We start from the raw sequence: 20,582 nt of genomic DNA on the forward strand, positions 1-20,582 counted from the left end.
GGGCCACACCCCCCGGCCTTTGAGACAGGGTCTTGCAAAGTTGCTAAGACTGATCTCGAATTTGAGATCCTCTTGCCTCAGCCTCCCAAGTCAGTGGGATGACAGGTGGGTACCACCACTCCTGGCTTCACATTCTTTTTTGCCCACCTAAGCCTTACTTTTCTTGACTACAGAATTAAAGGCCAACTTCTCGTTTGTGAAAGTCAAACTGAAGCTGAGGATGGAGAAGAAAATGGCCCAGGACCCAGTCTCAGACTCTGCATTGCACCCCAGGCGCCACTGTCCCTGACTGGCTCAGAGAGCTGAGTCTGGAACCCCTCACCACATGACCTCATCTACACGTCTTGGACGCTCTGGACATCTAGAACTATGTACGGCTGAACTCTCAGGATGTCTTCATGTACTTAAGCAGAGGTGACCACTCATATCCGTTTAAAGCAAAAATATCGCCTGACCACATCATAACTTAAGCTGCTTGTGTTGTTGAGTGTTGCTGCCCGCCGAGGATCATGTTGGCCTAAGGACGAGAGTGGAAGGCCCTTCATACATAATCTAGAATGCTCACTTCCTAGGCCTAGGATGCCTGCAGTCAAGAACCACATGTCTGCATGACTGGACAGACACATGACTTGCATGTGATAGTAGGACAGAGTGAGTGCTTCCACTGGACAGCCTGTAGGAACGTGGGTGACCCTGAGGACAGCTCAGGTTATCCCCGTGAAACCACACGGACACCAGCAGACTCTGTGGGAATCTGCACTTTGTAACCATTTGGCCACAGTTTTTGAGCTGTTTTCTTCATGGAGGCCCTCCTTCATCACCCCTGTGGGAAACCACATGTCTTAGCATCTTTATTACATTTTCTCAGTATCCCTCTTTTAGCTCATTTGATCTCTTCTGGTGAAGTGGTTTGTAGACGTGTCTTCCGTCTCCCACTGAGTGTAAGCTCCTTAAAGCAGGGTCAGATTCTTCACTTCTGTTGTCCCCATGTGGTTTGAGTACCCAACAGTGTCTGTTGAGTGAATTTATGGTAGTCTGGCTGGCTGGCCCAATCGATCAATAAATATTCATTCTGTCTGGTGAGGTCAAGTGGGGAGCTGGGAGCCTCCCAGCTTTAATCCTTTCTCTTTTGTTGGATTGGAAGACAGGCCTCATTTCCCCTCGCTCCTCGGAGCAGCTGAAGGCATACAGTGACACATCAGGAAGAGCCCGGATTGTGGCAGGCTGATGGCACCACTCACAGCTGCAGAGGCCTTGTTGGTTGCCTAGCTCATCCCAGGGAGGACAGCCCGAAGCATGCTCCTCAGGACGCAGTGGGGGGTGGGGAGGTGGGTGGCACCACCCCGGCCCACTCCAGTATGTCTGCACACAAGGACTCCACAGCATCCAGCCGCTCAATCTGCACCAGTTTTGTGAGCAGCTCTGGGATGCTGTAGCCCGCCGTGCTGATGCGGTCGAAGAGCTGCATGCCATCTGTCATGCCCCCAATCTCGTCCCTCTTCAGTCCAAAGCTTTCAGCAAGGTGGCGCCAGGTTTTCACAACAGCCTTCTCAGAGTTGTATGTGGAGCTGAGCATTCGGCTTGTCTTCTCGAGGCAATCAAACGGCAGCTCTGTGGGGCTGAGACCTAGGAGAGCAAGAGCTACAGTCAGACTTCACAACGCACAGCTAACAGAGGCTCAACACCACTCAAAATTACTTAAAAAAAATCTACCAAATGCTTAAGTAAGAATTAACACCAATTCTGCACAATCTCTTCCCCAAAACAGAAAAGAAATATTTCCCAACTTGATATCTAAACTAGACCAAGACAGTGCAATGAATTGCATGAATAAAAATACAAAATTCTTAACAAAATATTATCAAATAGAATTCAACAATGCAACAGTGAATTATATGCCATGAAAAGTCGCATTGATTCTAGGGATACAAGGCCGGTTTAATATTTAAAAAATAGTATAATCCAGTCACAAAATTAATGTAAACCATTTAGAAAAAGTCTAGAGCTACATTATACTTAATGTTTGAAAAATAGTGTGCTTTTCCTTTGAGATCAGGATCAAGGCAAGATTTCTGCTCTCACCACTCTTATTTGACATGGTACTGGAAATTACAGCCAGAGCAATAAGGCAAGAAAAGGAAAGCAAAGGAATCTAAAAGAAATCCCAAGAAATCCAAAAGAAAAATTCCATATCTTATAAGTGAATTCAGCAATGTCACAGGATATAAGAGAAATATATAAAAATCCACTTTATTTCTGTATACTAGCAATGTATACAAAAATGTATGAAATATAAATCTAACAAAATATGTTAGGAATGTTCTGAAAACCTTGCAATGCTGATGAAAGAAATCAAAGATGATCTAAATGAATGAAATATATTTAATAAATTTTTTATGGGTTAAAAGACAACAAAATAAAATGTTGAATCTTCCCAGCAGGTTTGAAATATGTACGGGCTTGATTCAATTGCTATCAAAAGTCCAGCCAGTAATCCCAGCAACCTGGGAGGCTGATGTAGGAAGATTGCAAGTTCAAAGCCAGCCTCAGCTGTCTCAAAAAAAGAAAAAGTGGGTGGACGGGTGAGGGGAAGGTGGGTGCTGGAGATGTAGCTCAATGGTTAAGCACCCCTGCATTCAATCCCCAGTCACAAACAAACAAGCAAAAATCCAAACTAGAAATTTTTAAAAAGTTTTTTTTTTGAAAGTTGTAAATGGACACAATACCTTTATTTTTATTTATTTATTTTTATGTTGTGGTGAGGATCGAACCCAGGGCCTCACACATGCAAGGCAAGTGCTCTACCACTGAGCTACAACCACAGCCCCCAAGGTAGACATTTTTTAAAAAATATATTTTTAGTTGTAGATGGACACAATATATTTATTTATTTATTTATTTATTTATTTATTTATTTATTTATTTTTATGGGATGCTGAGGATTGAACCCAGTGCCTTACACGTGCTAGGTGAATGCTCTACCACTGAGCCACAACTGCAGCCTCCCAAGCTAGATGTTTTGTATGGAGAGGGAAGATGATCCTAAAACTTATGTGAAAAGAATAAGGAACTAGAATTAATAGAGGAATTTTGAGGAAAACAAAAGAATACAATGGGAACAATCTGATTTCAAGACACATGTTTTTCTGAAACCTATACAGGGATCAAGGCTGTGTCATATTGTCAGCAGGGCGGATTCACAGAACAATGCAACAAGAGAATCTAGAAAACTGACCTACACAAATATGCTAAACTGATTTTTGACAAAGGTACAAAAGCAATTCAATACAGGAAAGATAGCCTTATAGCAAATGGTCCTGGAGCAATTGGCATCTATAGGCAGATCAACCAACTAAAAAACAAAACAAACCCAAACAAACAAGTCCACCCAAGTTCCACATCTTATTAAAATTAAACTGATCAACTGACCATGAACTTAAAGGCACAACATAAAAACTATAATGCTTTTAAAGTAAATATACAGGGGAAGATCTTGGGAATCTAGAGCCAGGCAAGAAGATCTTCACCTTGACAACACAAGTCCAATCCATAAAAGGAAAACCTGATAATGAATTTGACAAATTTGACTCCTAGAAATTTAAAACTTGCCCCCTGAGGAACCCTGTTAAGAAAGTGAAAAGACAAGCTAAAGTAGCTACAAAAGGAGAAAATATTCACAGACAACAGAAGTCTGGTATCCCCAATATATAAAGAACCCTCAAAACTCAACAGCAGAAATAATCACCCAATTGGGCAAAGTCATGAAGAAACTTCCTACTAAAAGGACATACGGATGGTAAATAAGCATAGGAAGAGATGTTCAAACATCAGGGAAACGAAACCCAAGGCCATACCACAACATACTATCAGAATGATTAAAATAAACTCTTGAGGACATGGAGAAACTGCTAGTGAGAATGGGAAACCATTCAGCCACTTTGGGAAAGAGTTTGGCAGTTTTTTTTTTAGAAGAGAGAGAGAGAGAGAGAGAGAGAGAGAGAGAGAGAGAGAGAGAGAGAGAGAGAGAGAGAGAATTTTTAATATTTATTTTTTAGTTCTCGGCGGACACAACATCTTAGTTTGTATGTGGTGCTGAGGATCGAACCCCGGCTGCACGCATGCCAGGCGAGCGCACTACCGCTTGAGCCATATCCCCAGCCCCAAGTTTGGCAGTTTTTAAAAGCACTAAACATGCAACTAGCAAATGACCTAACAGTTGCACTCCTGCGCATTTATCCCAGAGAAATGATGATGCCTTGTGTTCTTGCAAAGCCTGTGCTCCAATGTCTTAGCACCTTTATTCATAACAGCCCCTACCTGGAATCAACCCAGGTGTCTTTTAACAAGCAAAGGGTTAAACCAACCGTGGTCTATCTGTATCATGGAACACTACTCAGCCATAGAAAGGAACTGCTGACACATTCAACAACCTGAATGAATCTCCATCAAGTTGTGATACACAAGAGCAGCCAATCCCATGGTTCCATTTTAATAACATTCTTGAAATGACGAAACTCTAGCAACGGGAAACAGGTGAGTGGTTGCCAGGGGCTCAGGCAGAGACGGGGTGAGTGGGAAATGGAACAGAAGGGGTCCCTGTAGTGATTGAAAGGGTCTCTCTCGTATCTTCGCTGCTATCATTCTCCATATCCTGGTTGTGACGTTTATGTGGAATTTTATAAGATGTCAACCTTAGGAGAACCTGTGTAAAGAGGACACAGGACTCACTGTCCCTTACCACTGCATGGTAGGAGTTATCTCACAATAAAATTAATTGAAAAACAGAGAACCCCAAAAACCATGATGCCCAGGTCTCTCCCCAGATTAGTTACATCAAGCTCCTGGGGCAGGGGATGGGCTGGGCAGGCAGAGATGGTGTTCAGAGATTCAGGTGATCCAGCATTCCCTGCTGCTCTGAGGGCCTCGGCCTTGGCTGTGGGTCAGCATCTCTGTGGGATTATGAGGCACTTGTGCCTGAGCTACCGGCTGGGTGGCCAAGGGCACAGGGCTTCAAGCTTTCACCCTGCCAGGGCTCCACTTACGTTCAAGTTTTCTAAAATTAACTTGAAAACCAGTGTCCCAGGGGTAGGGACTCTTAAAGCCAAGATACTCTTTGGACTAGAGAAGAGCTTTCAGGGCGCTGGAACACAAGACCCAGAGCATCTTCTCGTGGGCAGCCGGCAGCCCCTGGCCACACCAGGCTTGATCGGGCAGGCTCGCTGGGCATGTCTTTATGGAGAGACACCACATTTTGGAAGGCAGCCAAGAAGAATTCTTGGCCCTGGAACTCACGCTCCGCAGCTATTTCTGGCCAAGGGAGCACCTAACCAGCCTGCCCAGGCTCAGTGGGCTGTACCCAGCCCAGGTCGCCAGGAGCCCTCAACCCTGCACCTGGCTTTGCTCGTTCTGCTGGACTGAGGTGTGTGAGGGTGGTGTGTGTGGGGGGTGCCAGCGAGGAAGCAGGGAAAACCCCTGCCCTCAGTTGTGAGGGGTTTAACTTTGGGGTGAACAGAAGGTAACAAAGGGACTGGATTTTGCAGCCATTGGGAACTGTGGATTAGAATTTCAGACTGCAGTGTTTTCGTTGCTTCTTACCTGCCCACACCAGGTCTGTCTCGGGTTACCACAAAGCAGTCTGAATTTGCTCCTTAGGAGGCAGCTTGAGAACAGAGGTGGGAGGCCCCCGAAGGCCACTGTACTTTGTGAGCCTCAGGAGGGAAGGGAAAGGACTGCTAGGTACAGCCCTGTGCTGCATGATGATGTTTCCATCAAGGACAGACTGCAAATACCATGGTGGTCCCATAAGATCGTATGACATTATAGTGATACTGTAGGCATCTTGTTGGTGTCGACACCCACCGGTGTTCATGCAAGAACAAAATCGTCTGTGCATTTCTCAGAGTGTGTCCCACTGTTAGTCACCACTGACTGCACTGGATAAATAACTGATGGTGATATTTCCCAGCTGATGATGCTCATGGACTTGGCATGGTAGCTACATGTTCCTCACCCCACTTGTCACTGCCCTGAGCACACACCTGGGGCTGTCTCCTCTCTTGTGACGGGAAAGGCCACGGGAAATGCCAGGGAGATGCCTCAGACTAGCTGAAGCCAAATTCCTTTACCCTCTACCCCCGAAGTCAGTTCAGGTGGCTATTCTGGGTGGAGAGTGACAAGCCAGGTAGGCGACTTTCCTTAGTACCCCTTCCCATAATTGATGTCAGGGCAGGTCAGTGGGGATCACTTCAGGCAAGTGTCCTCTGGGCAACTTTCTCACACTTACCTTCGACGACACCGCACACATTGGCATACACATCCAATATTTTTTTCCTTCTGCTTTGGATCTAAAAAAAAAAAAAAGAAAGAAAGTTGAGATAATGTGATTATGCAGAAAGGGACACAATAGTAGCAAAGAACCAAGTCTCCTATCTTAGTACTGGCAGTAGGGGCTTTGCCTGCAGGCAAAAACCAGTCCAAACAGCAGGAAGAAGGATTTCCTTAGGTTTTCCACAGAAACACCTTTGGTGCACACCAGGGGCGCTTCTTAGGTTAACTAAACACCTGCCATCGGTGTGTTTGAAAGCATGGTGGTGGGGATCTCCGGTTGGCCTGCACTCAGCAGCCAGCAGAGCTACGGGGGACTCCGATTCCTGGAGCAGATAGCTCTTTGCAAGGACAGGTGCTGAGAGGCCCTGGCTGAAAAGTCCTGTGGCCATAGCCATTCAACTCCTGTAGCAACCCTATAGGCCTCTAGGTCCCTGCAAGTGGTGGTCCTTTAAAAAAGGTCGCTGAACACAGGGCAGCCCAGAACATGGTGTCCCAGCAGAACCAGGCCAGACCTGGATCCCAGTAGGACATTTCACCAACAGGGATGTTGCCAGGCAACAGAGTTGCCTGGAAGCATCGACTAGATATAGTGTGTGCCCCAAACATCACTTCAGGGTGGCTGGCTTTAGGTGGTAAAGCCCAGTGGACAATTTGTACTACTTATATATGAAAGATACAAGAAATATCTTTTTTTATCTATGATCTATCATCATCATCATCATCATCATCTAATAAATCATTCCTTAATTCCTGGATACTGAAATCTTCGGATGCTCAGGTCTCCTATATAAAATGGTGTAGTATTTGCATAGAGCCTATGCACACCCTGCTACCTACTGTATCACTTTTCGATAACATAATAACTAATACGAGGTAAATGCTGTGTCAGTAGTTGTTATTCTATATTGTTTTGGGGACCCTGATGTGGAAAACCATCTGTACATGTTTAGTACAGACCCAGGTTTTTTTTTTGTTTGTTTTACTATTTCATAATGTGGTTGGTTGACTCTGTGAATACAGAATCTGCAGATAAAGGACTGACTGTGACATGCACATTTTATATATGTGTATGTAGAAAATTATCTGGAGGATACATACCTGTATGTTTACAAAGGTTTTTTTCTCTGTACTCTGGCTAAGTGATCTTACATATTTTCTAGGGCTTATTTCCATTTTCATCTATAAAACAATATAATAAAAGAAAAAACTTTTCTATTTATGACTGTCTTGTCAACCTGTCACTCTGTCCAGTGTCCTAGCTTGGACACGGTCTCACAGGAACTTATGCAGTAGGAAAGTCTTGGCTGGTGGTGAGAGGTCACTGCACAGGTTCATGGTGGGTGTGGGCAGAGTGCCACGTAGGTCAGAGCCTCACCCCGGCTGACTTGTTGTGGGTGACAGACTTCTCCCTGGCCAGGTGCACCAGCGACAGCAGGCACAGCTCCGGGGAGCCCTGCTTGTCAGGGGCCGGCTCCTCATCACTGTCCACGCTCCGGCTCAGCAGCTGCTCGTTCTCAGAGGAAGCGTCGTTCTCACTGGGGAAACGAGAGGGGTGCTTGTTAATAGTGTTGGGGGAGCCACAGCCCTGGCAGTCTCCTGGCCGTGCCTGGTGGCCCAGGTGTGGACAGTCGGGTGCAGGGAACTGCTCCTCATGCATTTATGACGCATCTGTGGGCTCCAGGTGAGGAGACCCGAGATGAGAAACTCACACCTGGGCTCCCTGATCTTTTCCAGAGGAGTAACTCCCACGTGGAGAGACCTGCAGGTGTCTGGGGGGGGGGGGCGGCAGGGAGTTCATGAAGGTGCAGCGGGAGCTCTAAGGGGCCATGGGCTGCCATCGAGGGTCAACCACAGTATGAAATAGTAATAAAAAAAATTGGTCTTCAGGCCCTCTGACACACAGTGGATGCCCATAAAGTTTTCACTGAATTTGTTCTAGATTCCTGTATTTAATCTCAATAAGCACCGAGCTCAACCTTGCGTCTTCATGTTAAGCAGACAAGATTATGTGGCTGGCACTGAATCCGTGCAGGTTTTCAAGAATAACTGAAAACAAAGTGAGTGGGGCCCGTGCCTGGGAAGGCCCCTCTTGGCTAGTGAGGCGGCCTGGCTGGCTGTGTGCATTGTGGGGTTCACAGCAAGCCCTGGAGGGTGGGCAGGTTGGGTGGTCAGATGAGACAGGCCTGGGCTCATGCCACTTTACTGTTCTTTGCCCAGGCCACACAGGACCCAGTGCTGGCCCTGGCAATCCAAATATATGAAAAACAATATTCTTTTATTGTAGGCTTCCTTTTTACTTCCTGTGGTTTGGCCGAAACCTTTTTTTTTTTTCCTTTAAAAAGGATTGTATTTGCCAGTAACTGGGTTATAGCAATGAAGCCCATAAGCAAACACAACCTCAGAGCCAGGGTAATACAAATAAAATAAAAACAATGATGAAGGCCCCGCAGGCCTGCTTCCCCATTAGACTTCAGGGCCTTGCTGGCATTGGCTGGCTCATTCCTGTCTCCACCTGGGACCAAGCCAGAGGGAGAGGCCACTTCCCCCCTCGACTCCCAGGAGGTCTAGTCACCGAGCCCCAGGAGTGGTGGGCAGGGACAAAAGCTCAGGGCCTTGTTGTCTATTTTATAGTTTTCAGTTTTGATTTTTATCTAATATTTATATATGAGACAGTGTGTATTTTTTTCCAAGTAGGGTCCTCCAATTTCCCCCATATTTGGGTGAAACTCAAATCACAGGACTTGTCTCTGTCTTTTTGACTACTTCTTTTTTTTTCTACTTTTGGGAACAAGAAATCTTGGAAGAACCCAAGGGGAGAGCTGAGACAAAACAGGACAACGCTGATGGAGGCGAGAGAAGTGGTTCCACTCGGGACCCAGTGTGGAGGGGCTGGGCCTGGGGCTGTGCCACCAGGTGGCCAGAGCCTGCCCCAGCTCCACATACCTCTTGGTGGTCTTTGCCGGAGTCGCTGTCAGCTTCTCAAATTCATCCTTCTCAGAGAAAATCACCACGTTGTCTGCAGGGAAAGAGGAGTTGAGGGGAGGGGGCATTAGCAAATGGCTCCCCCTGCTCCTCCTCTTTGCCGAACTGCCTCGTGACCATGATGCTGCCAGGGTGAGACAGTGTGGGCGCACCTCCTGTCTGAAGAGGCATGAGAGCAGGGGCAGCCAGCTGGGAAGCTGGGGGGAGGGTGGACGCTGTCCACTGTAGTGTTGGACACCATGCGTGCGCTGGCGTGCCAACTGTGTGCACAGACCTGGGGCCTCCTTCTTCTCCTCGTCCTTGCTCACTGGGACTTCCACGCTCTTCCCTGGGGGGCTGGCGCAGCAGGCTGGTTGGAGAGACAGGAGGGAGGGGGTGAGCAGCCAGGTTCCCCACCGGCAAGGTGACAGAGTATTCCAGAGGGAGGGGGCGGGACGCGGGGCGGTCACCTGGGGCTGAAGGCTTCGTCTTCATGATGTAGAACATGATAATGAGGACGATGGCGACGGCCATGATGAAGATGGTGGACATGGCAATGATCAGGGCGGTGGCCAGGTGTCCTTGGCCCGAAAGCTCTGCTGGCATCAGGAGAGAGCAACATGAATGTCCCTGCAGGCTCTACTCCAGGCCCACAGCCCTGTCAGAACGACTCTACCACTGGGATGCTTCCAGGACAGAGTCAGAGAGCTCAGCCCTCCAAGTGCGCCTTGGCCACCAGGTTAGGACTGCCCAGCTGTTCCCCTTGCTGCTCTCAAAGAGGATGATCCAGACTGGGTGGGGCAGGGTGCAGGTTTGCCTTGTTATTCCTGGGGTGCTTGCTCTTGGTTCTACTATGTTGGGAACCTGAGGGGAAGGTGGGGAAGAGGAGAAGCCCACCAACAAGAGTGTCTCAATGATGGCAAAATCCATGTTTGGGTATTTCCAAGCAAAAATGAGGATTCAAGAGTCCACGCCTCGGGCTAGAGGTTGGATTCTGGTTTGGCCTCACACAATTTCAACCTTGGTGTAAATAAGAGTCCCAGAGTAAAGGAGGGGGCTGGGCTGACCCACAGTCTCTTACTGATGGGGGGCGGGGTTGCTTATTTCCCTTGATTAATGTCGTCTTGGACCTGTGGAATGATCTTTCTAATTCTCTAAAATAACCAAACAGGACCCCGCTGGTGAAGCAGGACCCAGGTGATCCACCACCCAAATAGGCAGGGGACAAGAGAGTCACCAAAGCGGAGAGCACTGTGTGGGCTCTGAGCCTCTGGTGTCATCCTGGGTGCACCTGCAACATCCCTGGGGGCCAGCTATGAACTTCCCCTTGAGTCCTGGTGGTAGCGAGATGCTAAGTCCTAGTGGAGTTTCCCCGCCTCACGCTCTGATTGGTATGTAGGCTGCTGCACCATGATGCTCTGTGGGCTCTTGAAGGGGCCCAAGCCTCACAGAGACCATCTGTCAATATGCGCAAATGATGAACAGCATTAAAACCCAGGAGACAGAAAGTCTGAGCCAGCTTGAGGGCTTGCTCTGGGAGAAATATTAGACTTGGCTGGGTGCAGGGGTTAGGGAGAATAACATCTACTTGTTGAAAATTAGTATTAAGATGTGAAGGTTGCTGGGGCTGTGGCTCAGTGGCAGAGCTGCTGGCCTAGCGCGTGTGAGGCCCTGGGTTTGGTCCTCAGCACCACATAAAAATAAATAAATAAGATAAAGGCATTGTGTCTATCTACAAGTAAAAATCATTAAAAAAAGATGTGAAGGTTGTCTGGCTTATATAAAACCTAGCAGGAGAGTCGCTGTCAATTTCCGGCCAATCATTGCTCCTGCTCGGGGCTGTCTGAGCCCCTCACCTGCTGCCCTGCCCAGCTGCCTTTACTGCCAGCACTTTCTAAAGGTTCAGGATACCCGTGGAGCAATCAATGTGACTCCTTGCAGAGATAATTACTAACTTCCAGCAACTGAGGGCTCCCAGTGTGATTCAGTCACATTAGGGAAGTGACTTCAGGTGTGGAAGCCACCATTATCATTACTACACAATTTCTTCTCTTCCTCTTAACTTTAGTTGAGTCCCCTTAATTCCAGAAGATCACGCCTGGGCGCTCCTTACCTTTGTGGGCATGTTGGAAGGGGGACAGGGTGCTGCCGCCAGAGGTACTGGGGGAGTTGGCAGAAACCCCCAAAGTGGCTCCCACACCTGCAAGGAGAACACAGTCACCTCAGGTGGTCTGGTAAAGCACCACCTTCAAAGGTTGAAAAAGAACACACCTGGCAATAAAGTGAATGGATCTGGAACTCTACACCATGAATGGGCTTCAGGAGCGGGGGGCAGGGGAGGCAAAATTTTAATTTCTTAGTGTGTTTAATGATCCTTAAAGAGTATTGGGACCTCTCAGGATTTTTGTTCTTTAAATAAAAAGACACATGTAGCAGGGTGTGATGGTGCACTCCCGTAATCCCAGCGGCTCAGGAGGCTGAGGCAGGAGGATTGCAATTTAATGAGGCTGTAAGCAAACTAGTGAAACCCTGTCTCAAAATAAAAAAAGGACTGGGAATGTGGCCCGTGGGTTCAGTCCCTACGCAACTCTGATAAAACTAAACAGTGGGCAGGTGTTGGGAGGTTGTGCAGCTTCACCGACTCAGTTTTCCTGTGAGCTGAGACCGTGCGTGGTGCAGACCATCAGCAGGAGGAAGCATGTGTATTAAAGCATTATTAGGGTGAAACATGACCTGATTAATTTTTTCAATTACAAAGAGCAGGAATGTGTTCTTAATACCTTTTCTAGTCACTAAAGTAATGTGCACTCATGATTAAAAATCTGGAAAAAATAAGACCATGAGAAAGAAGTAAAAGAACCACCCGTGGCTTCACTGTCTAATGTAGACTTTGGCGTATTTCCCTTTAGAATTTTTCCAGGGACAGAATTTTAACATAGTTCTGACTAAAGCCTTCAAAAGCTGAAACATTCTTCAGGGAGGGTCTTTGCCTTCTCCCTCTAACCGATGATTCCCGAAAACCCCTCTCTGGAAAAAGTGTCACTAAGTGGATTAGGATGGAAGGTGCTTTTACTATCAGACAGATCACAAAGGGACAAGTGTTTAGCCCAAACAGAAACATTTGGCCACAGAAAGGCGATGTCCTGATGAGAAATCTTCTTTTAGGGTCAGACTTGAGTCTTACAATGAATAGATAATGTTGAGGACTGGGGCGCACAGCATGAGGCCCTGGGTAATCCCCAGCACTGGGAAAAAAATATCATGTTTTGATCATGCTTCACAATGAGTCTCCTTTTTTCCTCTTCTGTCTCCACTAGTTCTGGAGATATTCATGAAGAGGATTTGCATCCTGAAAAGCAGCTCCTGAGTCCAGAGACCACTGATCTCCCTGAAACCGATTCACTCAGTCCTCCCCAGCCCAGCCCCGTTGAGAGGGGCTGCCTGAATGCTCTACACAGGTCAGCTCGCACCACTTCACGTCTTTGGTGAGAAACAAGCTTCTCCAGCAGGGCTGCTTTCTTTAAGAGAGAAAGTTCTGGAAGAAGCAAGGCTGCTCCGTCGGTGGTGTTTCTTGGCCTGCCACCTGGCTTGGGGGCAGCACTGCCGGGTTATCTCAGTGGCACAGGAGAGGGGGTCCACACATTTCTCAGTCCTTATTCCATGTAGGACAAAGAGGAAATTCAGCAAATAAAACAGGGTAGAGCTGTGCATGGTGGTGCACGCCAGTAATACTAGCATCTTGGGAGGCAGAGGCAGGAGGATTGCAAGTTCAAGATCAGCCTCAGCAACTTAGTAAGACCCTGTTTCAAAAGAAAAGAATAAAGAGCTGGGGATGTGGCTCAGTAGGTAAGCACTCCTGGGTTCAAGCCTGGTCCGTAGACTGAAAGGCAGTTCAAGATGCAATTGTGTGCGTCTGTAAGATGCAGGGTGCCCAGAGTCTGAGCCTGTCGCTTAAGGCTGGGTAGAAACTGAACTGTTGGCTGGGCTCTAAGAAATGTCACCTGCCCACTTTGGGCAAGATGTTTCCTTCCCTTTCTGGAGGATAACTGGAAGCTTTTCTTCTGTCTCCTGGGCCCCCGACTTATAATAAGCTGTGCTTTTGAAATTTAGCCTCCAGGACTGGCCTCACAACCAACAGTCCTATTAGGGAGAAGCTGGTGGAAAGGGGTGTTCCTGACTGAGAGGTGCCTGTCCAAACAGCCACATGCACCTGTCAAATAAGAGAAATGCGGGCTGTGCCCCCTCCTCTCACACACCTCAGTGAGCTCCCTTTGAATGTCTGCAGTGCATTCAGGGGCCTATCAGATGTCATCGGGTGGATGAGGAAAACAAACAGGACGTTGAAAAGAAGCTGATCTGTCAATTTGGTAAGGGGCTCAAGGGAGCTTAAGAGAAAAAAAAAACATCCCTGGGCTATATCTCTGGATGTTAGTCATCTTTGTCTCTTCTTGTCCCTTCTTGCTGGGGCTTGCAGGTTTGAGGCGGTGACAGGGTTGGGAATGGGGACACAAATATGCTCAGGCCTGTAATCTAGAGAGGGACAACAGAAGCAGCCAAGGAAGACAGACTTACGAAATGCTTCCGCACCCTGGTAGGGATGGCTACAAGGACAGTGCAGAACAACGAGTGCAGGCTGCTGCTTGTCAAGATGTCTTCCTGGCGACCAGCACCCACCCCCCCCCCCCCCGCCAGTTGTGCCTCACCATGATGGACTGGACCTTTCCCCCAAACTGAACTCTAGCTGCTATCAAGTGAGTAGCCCCAGACCATGTTGCTGTGGGGACAGGCTGGGTGCTCCCTGGAGAAGCTCTGCACTCAGGACATTTGAGCACCAGTCGCGGCAGGAAGACAGACTGCCCCCTTTTTCTCGAGAGCTCAGTCTCTTGCTGTCAGGTCTGGAGCTGAACGCCTACATCTGCCCCTTATTCAGAGTTACATGCCCTCAGCCCAACCCCACAAGTGCCCTTCCTGTGGCTCTGGTCCTCACCCCAGCCTTCCCGTGTTGGTGGCCTCAGGGCCTCTGGGGAGTTGCCTGGAGGGGACTCTTCCCCTGAGGATGCAGCAGCAGATTCTGAGTCCTGTGCTGTGTGCAGAAGCAGCAGGACACACAGGTCACTAGGCAGGGACAGCAGAAGAGCAGCAAACCACTCCGTGACAAGAGGCCCCTTCTCAGTGACTTTGGTCCCTTGCAGGGCCTGGTGCATAGAAGAAGCCCATTACCAAGGACAACAGCTAGTAAGATCTGGCCCGAAAGCACGGACAGAGCAGAGTGGGTTGGGGCAGCACTGGGTGTGGTTTGAGGGAGGGCATCTGCAGGGCCTGGGAGGACTAAGTCAGGTCCCTGGTAATCACCCCTGGATGTTTCTGTAGCTTTTTAGGGTGGTTAGAAAAAATCCCCAGAGGAAACTAATACCTGCTCTCCATTACCCCTGAACCCTTGAAATACATCCTAGAATCAGAAACATCTGCATGTTAAGTTTTTAAAAACATATCCATACAATGTGGAGTAAATGTAATGTATAGAAGAGGTCTGGAATACACCCAGCACCTTAAAACAGAGAATGGACATTGGAGTCAGAGAGGCCTGGATTATTCTTGTTCCTATCACCACCTGTCACCAGCCGTGGGTCAACAGACAAACTGGTTGGTGGTGCTGGGTGGGTGTCGTCCCCACTGCCTGGCTGGAGAGGGCACGCTATATGCAGGTTCTCTGGGGCAGCCTGTGGGAGCCACCATACTCCTGCCTACGAGTTCTCCTGTGCCAGCTTCTACTCTGCTCTAATGATGATTAACTCAGCAAATTCAAAGTATTTGGCATCTGGGAGGTTTCACTCCATTCCAAAGTGAGGCATGCATTTCCAGGTCACTTGACCTCCTTGGCAAGGATCATTAAATGGAAATATTTCTCTATGTGGCTGGCTGGCTTCCTTCCTTCATTTTTTTTTGGAACGGTGTATTGAACCCAGAGTGCTTTTAGCATCCAGTCCTTTTTATTTTTTATTTTGAGACAGGTTTTTGCCTGGGGCTGAGGGTCTCACTAAGTTGCCCAGGCTGGCTTTGAACTTGCGATCCTCTTGCTTCAGCTCCTGAATGACTGAGATTGCAAGTGGGTGCCACTGAGCCTGGCTTCATGTGGGTGTCTGTTGGGTGGTCAACTGTGGACCCATGTTCCCTTCCACGAGGACCCCGGCTTTGAACATGACAAGGTGTTGGATAATCGTCAGTGAAAACTGCAGTCTCAGAAAATCGGTAGATTTCCACTGCAGGTCTGTACTAGGATGCAAGAGAGTGGAGATGGATCTGTTTAGCTCACCTGAGTTCTAGGCAGGACCAATTTGGGAAGCAGACACGGGGTAGGCTGCAGGTGCACAGCCTCACCTTCCTCAGGGGGACTTAAGGAGTCAGAAGCATGAGGCTTAATGGAGTTATGCCTCCACTCAAGTGATGATAGGATATAATGGGGCTTTTGAGGGCTGTTAATCCACATGATTTATAAAGGTGCCAGTGTGTATGAGAGACTGGCTGGGATTCTCTACAGAGGGTAAACAGTTTAAAGAAAGGTTTGTTTATTGGAGCTGTCAGGAAGGTGCCCCACAGCTGAGGCATGGGCGGAGCACCCTCTGGCGGCGGATCCTGGAACAATGGGCAGAATCCTCAGACCTCCCTAGCGGCACAAAGTGGGGTTACTAGGAACGCAGTTGCAGGCCCACCCCTGACCTGCTGCATCAGAATCCATCTCTGAAGAGGTGCCTGGCAATGTGTGGCCTGCTGACGTTTGAGAAGTGCTTTGTAGAAATGGCTGGACGTGTGTTCTCGGAGGACGGGGCTTCCCTGCTGAGTTCTACAGCTCACATAAAGGACCTGGGGCCCTTAACCTGCACCCTGCTTCTCCAGCTTATTAAAAACGTGTTTTCAGTCGACCCAGACCTTCTGAATCAGAGGTGGACCCAGGAACATGTGGTGTCACAAGTGCTGCCCATTTACAGATGAGGAAGGTACAGAGAAATCAAGCAACTTTCCCGGGAGTGGAAAGCCAGTCCCAATGCTGCATCTTTCCCACCTATTACACCCTGCCTCCACATAGAGCCCTCTTCTGCTGTCATCACAACACAGGTCCCTTGACATGATGGTCAACCACAGGCCTGAGTTCTCAGGATGGTGCGGGGTAGCGGGTACAGAGAGAACGCTTGGTTTCTCCAGGTGCATCTTGCTTACCAAAGGGCCTTGCATCTCTGTTCAATCTCACATGGATTTACCAGGGCACAGACAATGACTGGGTCTGGGCGAGGCCTGAGGCTTCCCCTACAGCCCCATCAAGAGCAGGAGGAGGAGGGCTTTGTTCCAAAGTTCGGGAGTATTCTGGGGGTGTCCTGAGTATTTTGGCCATGACCACTGTCTGGCTCAAGGCTGTCCCTGGAAGCTGTCCCACATGGGACTTGCCCTGCCATTCAAAGTAGCAGACCTGGTTTAGGGAGAGACATCATTTATGTCTGCTTTGTGCTTCTAGTTTTCAAAGGATTTTGTATATATTTGTTATGGTTTGGATATGGGTGAGACAATACAAGAAGACAATACAAGAGGAGAAATGGGTTATGAGAACTTTGACCCAATCAGTGAATTAATGCTCTGGTGGGGATTAACTGAGTGGTAACTGAGTTACCACTGAGTGGCAGGTAGGGTGTGGCTGGAAGAGATGGGTCACTGGAGGCGTGCCTTTGGGGTATCTATTTTGTGTCTGGCCAGTGGAGTCTCTCTATTTCTGATCATGTCCTTGGCTGTTTTCTTCCACCACACACTTCCTCCATGATGTTCTGCCTCACCTCGATCCCTAAGGAATGGAGTCAGCCTTCTGTGAACTGAGACCTCTGAAGCCGTGAGCCTCCAAATAAAACTTTTCCTCCTCTAAAAGTGTTCTTGTCGGGTGTTTTGGTCACAGCAGTGAATGTATGTGTCAACGTACGTGTCAGCCCTGTTGGTACACTGAGCCAATATTGTTTTCTCAATTATTTGGTGGAGAAAATAGAAACAGAAGTGGCCACCAGGCACCCACAGTATTGCAGTCACTGAGCACCAGGCTCAGAGTTGGGCTCGGGGTACATATATTTTAGTCAAGATGGAAAGCAGCACAGAAGCAGGACTGATCCAGATCCCAATTGTTCCCCTTTGGTTATCCTGTCACTACTTGGCAATCCCAGAAACTGGAATGGTTTTATCTTCTTTTATAAGTAAATACGTGTCCCTCTTTCATTTCTCTGAGGGTGGTCACTGAGTGGACACCACAGTGCACCTGCGACCTAAGTGCTGGTGGGAGTTAACTCACTGCATCTGGGCGACATCCTGTGCGACAGGCACCTGAGCACCCTGTTTGACAAGTAAGGAAACCGAGGCGCAGGGAGGTTAAATGCCAGTTTAACTCAGGCAGTGAAGTCCCTGCTTCTCCAATTGATTAAAAACGTGTTTTCGGGGCTGGGGATGTGGCTCAAGCGGTAGCGCTCGCCTGGCATGCATACGCCCGGGTTCAATCCTCAGCACCACATACAAACAAAGAAGATGTTGTGTCCGTCGAAAACTGAAAAATAAATATTAAAAAAAAATTCTTAAAAAAAAACAAACGTGTTTTCGGTCGACCCAGACCTTCTGAATCAGAGGTGGACCCAGGAGCATGCGGTGTCACAAGTGCTGCAGGGGACTCTGAAGAGAGTCATGCCCTGACTCGTCTGCCTGGCAGTCACTCAGAGAAGACGTCATCTCATTAAGAATGGAAAAGCAGTCGGGCTGCACAGTAAGAAGGTGCACATGGGACTCGAGCCACGAAGTGAGGAGTGCTGCGGCACCCTGGCCCTGGGTCCTGTGCTGAGCAGGCCCCGCCCTGACTCAGGCTCAGTCCTGGGCAGCATCTCCCCTGCAGTAGGCCACTACCCACCGGCTCCAGCAGTAGCTCCTTCATTGATTTCGAGTGCCGAGGATGCTCTCTTTCCTCAGCAAGGTTCAGGTAGATCAGACCAAGACAGGTCTCAGAAAAAGGCCTTCTGATCGACAACCAGGGGCCGACTGTGTGGTCCTGACACGTGAGGTTTTGTCAAATTCCTGGCTTTCCTGGGGTGGGACTGTGGGTGGCAGTCCTGTGAGTGGCAGTCTTGTGATTTCCCGGGGCCATGGTCGTAACCAGTCTCTACAGCACTGTGGTCTCTGAGCTCTGAGCAGGGGCCCTGGTCTTCATATTGAACCCAGTGCAGAGGAGGTTTAGACCTGGAGATATAAAATCGCCACTTCAACTCCACTCCAGGCCCCTGATCCAGGCAGGGCTCAGTCCACCATGTCTGTCATGCCTGACATCTAGCTGGCTGCATCTTCCCGTTTACCAGATGGGCAGGCAGAGGCCTGATGACTTGTCCAAGGTCAACTCTAGGGAGAGCTCATAGGCAGCACAGCCTGGACTGGAGGTGTTCTTTTTATTGGGGGGGGAGGGGGTACCAGGGATTGAACTCAGGGGCACTCAACCACTGAGCCACATCCCCAGTCCTAGTTCATATTTTATTTAGAGACAGGGTCTCACTGAGTTGCTTAGCACCTCGCTGTTGCTGAGGCTGACTTTGAACTTGCCATCCTCCTGCCTCAGCCTCCTGAGCCGCTGGGATCACAGGCGTGCACCACTCCCCCCGGCCACAGACTAGAGGTTTCTATGTTGGCTTTCTTCAGTGATGGATTCTAAGAACCCACCTCGGGAGGCTGGGGTGCAGCGCAGTGGTAGAGTACCTGCCTAGCCAGGGTCCAGGCCTTTGGTGCCCTGGAAACTGGTTGTTAAACAATTAAGGGCTGGGAGCAGGGAGGGTTATGCACTCCTTTTCAAGATCTCCAGGACTCAGGGGACTCTGATGGCTTTCTCCTTGTGACAGTCCTCACTGTTGGACGGAGAGAGCTGCTCCGGCCCAGACTCTGTTGGCTTTTCAGGCTGGCATTTAGGGAAGGCTCTGTGCCCATGGAAGGCTTTTCCTGGGTCACACAGGCAAAGAGCCTATTCTAGTAAGTTGTGCGCCTGGCCAATTCCCGCATGCAGACTTCATCCTAGAACCTTCTGGTATTGAATCAGTTTCCATTCTTCTAAAGAAGTCGCATTAATTAGCCTTGGCAGCTGAGTGGCCCCGGGCCAAGCCCACAGCTTAGGGCCCCTGGGCCTTTTGTTTGTGAATTCATTGACATATGTCGGGGAAGGAAGATCAGCTTTAAAGAGATGCACTTCTATTAATGCCAGGCTCATTTACTTAAGAAACTTGGAAGGGAGGAATGTCTGTGCCGGCAGGGTGCCCAGTGCTCTGGCTTTGGCCAGCAGGTGGGGAGGGCACGGAGCGTCCCTGTTCTGCACTCCCGCCCTCCCTCCTCATAGCCTTTTAAAGGTGCAGCCCTGATTCTGTTAGACTACGAGAAAGATCATGAGGAAATGGGAGTGGGCGGGCTTCAGCAAGGAGCGGTAGGGTTCCAGGGTGGCCTCCTTTTCCCTCCAGAACAGCATGGACTTGGAGGGTCACCCATGTACCCCGTTCCCTCCCAGCTGTCCTACGCTCTCTCTTCCTCAGTGCCCCCAGACCACAAATCCAAGGACCCATAATATACCCTCTGAACAGAGGGCCCTGGCCCTTTCTCAGAAGTGAAAGACCAAAAGGAGATCAGGAAAGAACGAGGCCGGAAAGGTGTTTAAACCCACGAGCTGATGGTTTATATGAGCTTTCTGTCATATTTTTTTATTAATTGTGGTCATTTCTATAGATTTAAGGCCTCATGTGTTTATATGTGTGCGTGTGTGTGTGCGTGTATGTGTGTTTGTATGTCTTTATGTACATGCACACACACTTATGAGAACTTAAAATTGCCTAGCACCTTGCAGTATGTTTCAAAATATCCTTGCATTTGTGATCTCACTGGTTTTTCCGATAATCACATAGATGGAGGGGTCAGCATTCAGTACTCACCATATTACAGATGAGAAAGTCAGGGCTCACAGAGGTGAGGTGCCTGGTACTACCACCTGGGCTTCTGCTTCAAACTCTGTCCTCCATAGCAAACTCCCTGCCTTTGATCTTGTTTTTTTCTCTAGTTAATCTTATCTGGTGCTGGGATTGGCTTCTTTCTACCAGCCCCGGGAGTCAAAGTCAAAGACGTGCATGCTGAACAAATAGGGTTCTGACGGAAGGGCAGGACACTCACATTCCTTGGTGTTGGGGGGAGCCAGCAGGCAGGAGTAGCAGACCATGCCGTAGATGTTCCTGGGTCTGTTTTCCAACATGTAGTAGCTGCAG

At 48.7% G+C, this 20,582-nt stretch overlaps 1 protein-coding gene across 1 annotated transcript in view; it reads right to left on the reverse strand.

Annotated features, from left to right (window-relative positions):
- Positions 1–1,303: 1,303 nt before the first annotated feature.
- The window catches only part of EDAR (ectodysplasin A receptor), a gene marked incomplete at both ends in the record, with an annotated part of 28,429 nt that continues 9,150 nt past the window's right edge, over positions 1,304–20,582 (reverse strand). The window contains 8 exons of the mRNA XM_081265316.1: positions 1,304–1,626; positions 6,284–6,344; positions 7,703–7,862; positions 9,271–9,343; positions 9,584–9,658; positions 9,759–9,884; positions 11,402–11,488; positions 20,491–20,576. Of these exons, the coding sequence (XP_081121442.1) occupies positions 1,304–1,626; positions 6,284–6,344; positions 7,703–7,862; positions 9,271–9,343; positions 9,584–9,658; positions 9,759–9,884; positions 11,402–11,488; positions 20,491–20,576 (991 nt within the window). The remainder of the gene's footprint in view (positions 1,627–6,283; positions 6,345–7,702; positions 7,863–9,270; positions 9,344–9,583; positions 9,659–9,758; positions 9,885–11,401; positions 11,489–20,490; positions 20,577–20,582) is intronic.

This window comes from Spermophilus citellus (genome assembly GCF_964194105.1).
Source record: "Spermophilus citellus genome assembly, chromosome: 13".
NCBI lineage: Eukaryota > Metazoa > Chordata > Mammalia > Rodentia > Sciuridae > Spermophilus > Spermophilus citellus.